The 8,941-nt window shown below is 39.1% G+C and overlaps 1 protein-coding gene across 6 annotated transcripts in view; it reads left to right on the top strand.

Moving 5' to 3' along the window:
* Window positions 1-1,381: 1,381 nt before the first annotated feature.
* Window positions 1,382-8,941, top strand: part of Rxfp1 (relaxin family peptide receptor 1) — a 132,612-nt gene continuing 125,052 nt past the window's right edge. For 5 of the 6 annotated variants that reach the window (XM_070012298.1, XM_070012299.1, XM_070012296.1 and 2 more), the window contains exon 1: window positions 1,505-1,568. Coding sequence is in view for 1 of the 6 variants with exons in the window: in XM_070012297.1 (XP_069868398.1) it covers window positions 1,520-1,568 (49 nt within the window). In the remaining 5 variants the exon portion in view is untranslated. Of the gene's footprint in view, window positions 1,569-8,941 lie in introns of all 6 variants that reach the window. The other variant, XM_070012297.1, reaches the window with a different exon arrangement.

Raw genomic sequence — 8,941 nt, 5'->3', positions numbered from 1 at the left:
TGGAAACACATTATTAAGTCACAAAACAAGAATGATAGCTTCTGAATAAGAGAGAATGCTGTGCCTACCAATGCTTTTTGTGTTTGCATGCTTTTCCCCCTCCTTTGTTGATCAAATAGTAAAATCACCTTATAAATGTCTGCCACGTAGTAACCACGACTGTGTCCTGAGCACACAACTGACCTTCAGTGTGTATGCTGCATGTCATATAGCTATTCTTATGGACAGGTGTTTTCCTCTGGACAAATGGAGTTTCAACCAAGTCTCTACAAAGTTCCAAAGTGGCAAGGCTCCTCAGAGCCTTGGCTGTAAAGACTTTACAGCCAAAGACATACCAGCAGTCTACTGTAGCAAGAGTCACAAGTTCAGAAGAGTTTTAGGATTTCTTATTGTTAGGTCTTCCAGGGAGAACAGCCTTTCCTCACTTCCTCTTCACCTGACTGAAACCAGTAATCACCTGACTGAGTCGGCAAAGGGTCCCAGGCTATGAGGTCACTTCCTCATCTGCTAGGGTCATTTCCTTAACTGGTCACACCTCCCTCTGACAGTGAGAGGTTCCCTAGGCTCTGAGATCACTTCCATATCTGCTCTGGTCCCACCTCCTGCCTTTCCTATATAATCTGGCTCAACAGGAATTCCCCCTCTCTTCTCTTTTTCTCTTTCTCTTTCCCCTCTTTCTCCGTGTGCCTCCATCTTGTGCCGGGGCCCCCAGTTTGCTCTCCTCCCAATAAACTTTTTCTGCCTGAACCAGTTTCCTTTCCGGCAAACCTTACACTTATTCCTTTGTACTTTTTCCTTTGGACTATATCTTACTATTTACATTATCCAAAAAAAAGACATAAAGGCCATAGTAGTTACTCTTAAACTTTAGTTGTACTTTATGTTTATTCCACAAATATACTGTGCCTGTGTAGTACTGTTCTTTTCTTAGCCCATGTCATTGGAAAATACAATGCATTGTTTTTGTTTGAGATCTACCTCTAGCTCAATTCCTTCTCAAAGTATGACTTTGAGCAGAGCAGATGTTTGTCAGGGTTCACACACACCTTTATTTGTAGATTGCCACAGGACATGGAAACACAATATTTAGAATAAATGGACGGTCCATGGGTTCTCTGCCTGAAACTTCCTCCCTGATCAGCATTGTGTGTGTGTGTGTGTGTGTGTGTGTGTGTGTGTGTGTGTGTGTGTGTGTGTGTGTGTGTGTGTGTGTGTACGGGTATTAAGACTATGAGAGGAGGAGGGCAGGGAGGATGAATCCTGAGAGGCAAAAAGGAAGAGAAGAAATAAGAGGGAGAGAGAGAGAAAGAGAGAGAGAGAGAGAGAGAGAGAGAGGGAGAGAGAGAGGGAGAGAGAGAGGGAGAGAGAGAGGGAGGATGGGAGAGGCAGAAGGGAAAGCTGCTCTCTAGCTGCTAAGATTGCAGACAGAAAATAGCACACGGCCGGGAGCTGCACACTACTCAGAAACCAAGACCACATTTTATTCATTTCCATTAATCAGTCGCTCCAAAAGAAGGCGATGACATCTGGTTCTGTCTTCTTCTACATCTTAATGATTGGAAAATACTGTAAGTATGCTCAGCATCTAATTTTATATACCTTGATGTTTTGTGAAATAACCTACATTCCTTAGCTTTAAGTTTTTAAGCTAAAAGTATATATTCTGATAAAACTGAAATCTTACTTTAGAATTGTTTTTCTTGGTATGTTTCTGGTATTTGTAGTAAAAGCTGGGCTATCTTGTCATTGTCAATCATTGAGCAAGACTAACATAACATATAAAACTATACTTCCTAATAACCAATTTTTACTGCTTTAATCCATTGTGTTATAATAATTAAGGAGTAGCAGTCCTTACAGAAATTGTGCCTGGGGATATGTCTACTTACTGAGATCCCCTGGGGAAGTGCTGGGAGTTGTTTCAGAGTCTGTATAGTTGTAATACTCTGCCATCCTTTGTGATTTGATATCATGGATATGCAGCCCCACAGAGTCAACCATTTAACTTTCTTCAAAAAGCTTTCTCACTCTTCCTTAAAAGAAAAACAAGATAAAACAAAGCAATGAAACATAGACACCCACAAAAAGTTCTAATATACTCTTACTATAATGACAAATTTTCTTTCTCTATATGTGCCATGGATTTTTTTTCAAAAAAAATCTTGTTTTAAATTCAAAGGAAAGACTATACATCAAGCCTCATTTGAATTCTATTATTCAGGTAGGAAGAAAGTAATGTTTCTTAGATCATGAACAATGAGAAAGTGAGAGCCAAGCCTAGAAAATAAAGTTTCTGTGTACCTTTTATACCATCAGATCCTGGGGATGTGAGCTTCACCAGTTTTACAACTCACAGTGTTTATATTCCTCCATCTCTTAAAAATTTGAAAAGATTTTATTTACACTAAGATATTCTATTGAAGGAGGTCTCAAGATAGCTTCCAATCCTAAATCTGTTTGTTCTCATAGCATGTACTGCACCAAAGTGTTTCATTCCCTCTTTCTCCTCTCCTCTTTACCTCTCGTAAAGAAGTAAACTTCATCTAAATGGTCAAAACTGGGGGGAGGGGAGCAGTATCAAAACAGAGAAGCTACTCAGAATCTCCCCAAAATATTCTAGTCATAGCTTTCTCCATCTCTAATCTTGATTGTAATATTTCATTTTTAATTAGGGGGAATAACTCAAATTGCAAACCAACATCAAAAACTAGATATACATATATAAATATAATCCAATGCTTAACGTACCAGTTTTTGACAGCTGACATCAACAGCTATTGTAAATCATTAATCAATTTTACCATCCCCTACTTCACCTCAATGATTTGAATAGACTAAATAAGGCAAAAGAACACTGCTACAAAGGCCTTCCAGGGTGAAGAACTCAAGACAGAGATGATCATGACAGTTTGAACTTTAGCAGCACTAAACTTTCCATGATAGCATGTGCTCTATTGTCAATGAATTCTTCTCTACACAGAATATAGTGGAACATACTGCCTCCATCTTTTACATTTTAAGTTCCCCTTGGACTTAAAAAGAAAACTTAATAATATAGTGAGTAATGGAGAGATCCAAATTTCCCCATCCCACACCTTCCACAGGAGATGAGGGGATATGCTTGCATAAAGCTGCTAGCAAGACAATTGACTACCTGTGCTGACTGGGAGTTAAGGGGAGGCATTTGCCAGGGACTTCTGAAACACCCATCACCCAGGCCCTGCCTAAGTGAGGATTTGCTAGCCAGAGAGCAAAGAACACTAAAAAGCACACGTGTAGACTAAGTCTTGAGTTTCTGCAAATACTAGGGACTTGGAGTTGTTGGCTCTGCCTTGCTCTATGATGCTTTGTTTTATTTTTTCCCTGGGAAATGTGAATCATGTGACTCATGATACCTGTCCTAAAGTGTTTGGCTGAAGTACTTTGTACTAGTTCTGATAATAGGCAAATTAACTGAGCCACTTTGAGTTTTAGTGTGCAAAATGGCAATCAAATGCCAAGCCCTATCTACCTCCCAGAGTCCTTGTGTTAGGATTTTTATTGCAAAAATTTGCCTCTGAGAAACATAGGTCTCATGGTTTCCCTTATTTGCAATAACTAGTGTATGTCTGAGTCAAGCAGAAAAGGTCACATAAGCTGATGTTAGGGGAATGAACCCCAAGATAAGTATTCAATTTTTTTTAGGGGGGTTTCCTTTCATGCAATTTTTTCTAACATATTTATAAGATGATTTCTTTGTTGTTTTATATGTCCCTCCCCCACGGTATAACCCATGCTTTCACTGTATTTGATGTTGGTATAATTTGTGTAGGGGAAGGGAAAAAACAAATCGTTTAACTAGGAATACAGGTGGATCCATTGCAACAATGAGATGTACAAGTTGTTATGTCGAAAAACGAACTTTACAACTTCGGTGGGGGATGGGGGGAGGTTTGGGTGGGGGGAAGGGAGGGAGTATGGGAAGGGATGGGAAGGGGAAACAAAGAGGAGACAACAATGCTTGATAAGAAATGTACTCGTTATCTTGACCATGTAATTGTAACTCCTCTGTACAGTATTCTCACAATAAATAAAAAATTTACCTCTTTGAATCTTCACAGTAACCATTGTGTAGATACAATTAAGCAAGACCCAAAGACATTTGCTGCCTTGTCACAAGACAACTAATTTAAGTGCCAAGATTAGAATGCTGCTCAGATCATCATCCTTCCTGAGAGATGACCACTCTCAGTAGAGACAGCCTGAATAAATGCACTTGAAAACTAAAATCCTTTGCGATAATCAATAGCTACTTGTCATTTGTTAGCCAAAAGTACCTACTAAATGCCAGGTGTATTTATAAGCTGTAAGAGTAAAGGTGAGAGCCAGTGGATCACACTTGTAATCCTAGCTACTCAGGAGGCTGAGATATGAAGATCATGGTTCCAAGCCAGCCTAGGGAAGAAAAATCCCAATGAGATTCTTTTTTTTTATTGTAAAGGTGAGGTACAGAGGGGTTTTGATTACATAAGTCAGGTAATGAGTACATTTCTTTTTGAACAGTGTCATCTTTTCCCTCATTTTCTACTGGGTTTTTCCCTCCCAACACCCCTGCAAGTTGTATAATTCATTTTCAACACACTGTCTAGTGAATATCACTGCTGAATTAGTTCACCCTTCGTCTCGTCATTTCTACACTTCCCCTTCCCAAATCATATAAACTTATAAACAAAAAGTACAGAAATCACTGGGCCCCGGTAGTTCACACCTATAATCCTAGCTACTGAGGAGGCTGAGATCTGAGGATCACAGTTCAAAGTCAGCCCACGCAGGAAAGTCCGTGAGACACTTATCTCCCATAAACCACTAGAAAACCAAAAGTGGCTCTGTGGCTCAAGTGTTAGAGCACTAGCCTTGAGCTGAACAGCACAGGGACAGCACCTAAGCCCAGAGTTCAAGCCCCTTGACCAAAAAAAAAAAGTACAGAAATTAAAAACAACATCAAAAGGGGGGAAACAGAAACAAAAATAAAGGTAAAATAAAATCTCCAATTAACTACTTTAAACCCTGAAGAAGAGCGATGGTTCAAAGTGGAAGAATGCTAGCCTTGAGCAAAATTGCTCAAGAACAGCACTCAGACCCTAAATTCAAACCTCACAACTGACCAAAAAAAAAAAAAAAAAAAAAAGAGTAAAGGTGAATACAACACCACCTGAGCTCTGAAAGTAAAGGGTAGACAACAAAGTAATCCAGGATTATCGTTCAGGGAAACAAAGAGAAGTGTATACAGATAGATGACATTAGAATTCAAGATGTCCTTTAGCCTTGAGAGTTTTTCACTTGTTTAAAAAAAATCTGGCCAGATGCAAGTGGCTTATTCCTATAATCCTAGCTACTCAGGAGACTGAAATCTGAAGATCACGGTTCAAAACCTACCTAGGCAGAAAGACCATGAGAGTCTCATCTCTAAGTAACCACCAAAAAGCCAGCAGTGGCATTGTGGCAGAGTGCCAGCCTTGAGAGAAAAGGTTAAAAGACAGCATATAAGCCTTGAGCTCAAGCTCACATACACAAAAACAAATCTAATCATATTGCTCAAACATTAGCTTAATTAGTTTCACTAACATCATTAGTTTTGAGAGTACTGTAGATATGTAAGATTCACGATTAAAGGAAGCTGGACAGAGTATATGGGACTCCTCTAGAAGACATTTTCAAATTCTTGTGAGTTTATAATCATTTCAAAAATACTATCTCTGGATCCAGGATCTGGCCAAACTGCTGGTGATTCCCTTTTCCAGCTATGACAAAGGGGAAGAAACATATTAGGTGAGTACATTATTAGCTTGATAGGTACTTTGAAAGGGACCATACTGGCATATTTACCTATTTTCAAAAGCTGAGAGAATAAACATCAATATGCAGGCTAGAGAAGTAGCCAGTGCCCCAACTTCAATTTTTGAAGATGGCTAGTGATTTTATCTCATTCTTATTATGAATTTGGAATCATACATTTCAATTTCACATAGAAAGGAAAATGATAAATCTGTGCAGATAGATTACTATCTACATAAAGGGAAATAATGTTTATTAAACCACATAGGTTCTCCAGTACAATTTCATACATCAGTACCAACTTGCTAAACTGAAATGCCTGGAGTTGGATATCCTACTTAGGTTTATTTTTCTGTCTGAAAAATCTTGTAAGCATTTAAACCATTTGATTTCAAGCCATATGGTTATGGGTGTGGTTGTTTCATATTTTCTACTTGTTGAGAGCTGTCCCTGAACCAAAAACCATGCTATTCGCTTTACAAACATTTCATTTTATCTCTATAACAATTTATAAGCTATTTTCAACTTACCAAATAGAAAACAGAAAATGAGACATTTTAATGAGAATGCTATTAAGTAGCATTCTTGGCACTGCATTGTAGAAAGTGCTAAGAGATTTGAATCCAAGTTTGTCTCCTTAAAACTACTAGGCCAGTAACATATGATCCAGTTCTAATAATCTAAAATTATAAAATACTTATATGATCAAATTAAAAGATACTTCACAGACTTACTAATCCAGCCCATTGACTTTTAGGTAAGTTATGGATTCCCCATTTTAGAAATTAAGCAATAAAGAAACTAAGCATTTCTCCATGCCAGAAGTTCAGTGTTCCTGACACTTGAGGTGAGACCAAGCCCATCCTCAGTGGAATTCTCTGTGTCCATTATCCATGTCTACCCATAATTGATGGGTTAGGGTATGTATGTCAACACTAAGGGTATACAGAAACACTTTTGTTTGTAACAAATGCTGTTTGTAAATAAACATTGACAATTCCTGCATTAGCTTATCGCACCATTCCTGGATGGTACCACTCCCAACAATCCCCACAAGGAAGCCCTGACAACAAAAGCTCTTCCCTTTCCTTATTTCAAGATAAGCAGAGACATGTGGCCACTTCAAAATTTAGGGGAGGCATTGACCTGGGCCACTAGATTCAAGCCACATAGCCATAAGTCCACAGCTGTAGGCTGCATAGATAGACACAAGCCCCAAAGATCCAGGTAATATACATGATGTACATTGTACAAATGCATGCCACCTGTGCTGCATAAACTCAGGCCACACAGATGAAAACCATTTGTAGCTCTCTGCCTCTCTCATTCTTCCCTTCATCAGCTTCCCCTTATCCTGCCCCAAGAAATCAAGTTCCCGTTCTATAGTGTAGAAAGACTCAGCCCTCTCCCCTAGGTCTGTTTCCAAATGCACTTCTAGCTCTTCCTTTAGTCAAGGTACCTAGTAGAACCCAAACATCACCCATGTGATGCTACAAAATGGGATGGCAGGTTATCTGGTATACTCTTTTTTATTATTTTATCTTATTTTATTGTAAAGGTGATGTTCAGAGAGGTTATGGTTACATAAGTGAGGTAATGAGTACATTTCTTGTTGAATAGTGTTATCCTCTCCCTCATTTTCTCCTAATCCTCCCCCAAGTCCCCCCTCCAAGTTGTAAAATTCATTTCCAAAACAGTGTCTTGTGAGTATCACTGATGCATTGGTTCACATTCTGTCCTTTGTCGCACCATTTTATGATTTCCCCAAGTCAGATAAACATATATACAAGACACAGGGTACAAAATCGAAAAGAACTCCAGAACAAAGAAATGACGATTTTTTTGAGCTGGTGCAGGTGGCTCATGCCTGTAATCCTAGCTAGTCAAGAGGCTGAGATCCAAGGATCACAGTTTAAAGCCAGCCTGGGCAGGAAAGTCCATGGGACTCATCTCCAATACACCATCAGAAAACCGGAAGTGGTGCTGGGGCACAAGTGGTAGAGTGCTCGCTTTGATATGAAAAGTTCAGGGACAGCACACAGGCCCAGAGTTCAAGCCCCATGACAATGAAACTTTTTTAATAAGTTTTTTATTGTGAAAATACTGCAGAGAGGGGTTACAATCACATGAGCATGGTAATGAGTACATGAGTACAAGCATTGTGGCCTCCTCCTTTGTTTCTCCCCTACCATCTCTTCCCTCCCATCTCCACAACTGCATCGCGCACCCCCCACAACCCCCCCATCCCGCCTAAATTGTAAAGTTCGGTTTTCCGCAAAGCATCTTGTACATTTCATTGTTGCAATGTGTCAACCTACATCCCTATTTAAACAATTTGTTTTTTCACTTACGCTCCCCAAATTATACCAACATCAAATACAGTGACAACAGGGGTATACCGTGGGGGAGGGACATATAAAGCTACAAAAAAAATCACGTGGTACCTTATAAATACGTTAGAAACAATAGCAAGAAAGAAAAAAAAGTGTGTATTTATCTTGGGGTTTATTTGGCTTAACATCATTTTATCTGATCTTTTCTGCTTGTCTCAGATATATACTAGTTATTGAAAATAAGGGAAACCATGGGACCTATGTTTCTTTGTGCTTGGGTACTTAATATAATTTTGTCTAAGTCTTTCCATTTCCTAACAAATGGGGCAATGCCATTCTTTCTGATGGAGGCAGAGAATTCCATTTTCTTGATCAATTCATCTACAGAGAGGCATCTGGTTTGGTTCCATATCTTAGCTATGGTAAATAAGGCTGCAATAAACATAGTTGTGCTGGTAGCTTTAGTATGGTATTGTTTGTGATCATTCCAGTAACTGCCAAAAAGTGAGATTGCTAGGTCATAGGATAGCTCTATGTGGAATTTTTGAGGAACCTGCATACTAGTTTCCAAAGAGGTTGAACAAGTTTACACTCCCACCAACAATGCAATAGGGTTCCCTTCTGTCCACATCCCCTCCAGCATCTGTTGTTATTAGAATTCTTGATTATAGCTATTCTAACTGGGGTGAGGTGGTATCTCAATGTTTTGATTTGCATTTCTTTTATGGCTAGAGAGGTTGAACATTTCTTCATGTGCCTATTGGCCATTCTTATTTCCTCTTCAGAGAAGTTTC

Source organism: Dipodomys merriami, unplaced genomic scaffold (assembly GCF_024711535.1).
Source record: "Dipodomys merriami isolate MVZ:Mamm:240054 unplaced genomic scaffold, mDipMer1.0.p SCAF_9, whole genome shotgun sequence".
In the NCBI taxonomy this organism is placed as follows: domain Eukaryota; kingdom Metazoa; phylum Chordata; class Mammalia; order Rodentia; family Heteromyidae; genus Dipodomys; species Dipodomys merriami.
The sequence above is the reverse complement of the archived record's forward strand: the minus strand, read 5'-3'. Positions and strand labels throughout refer to the sequence as shown.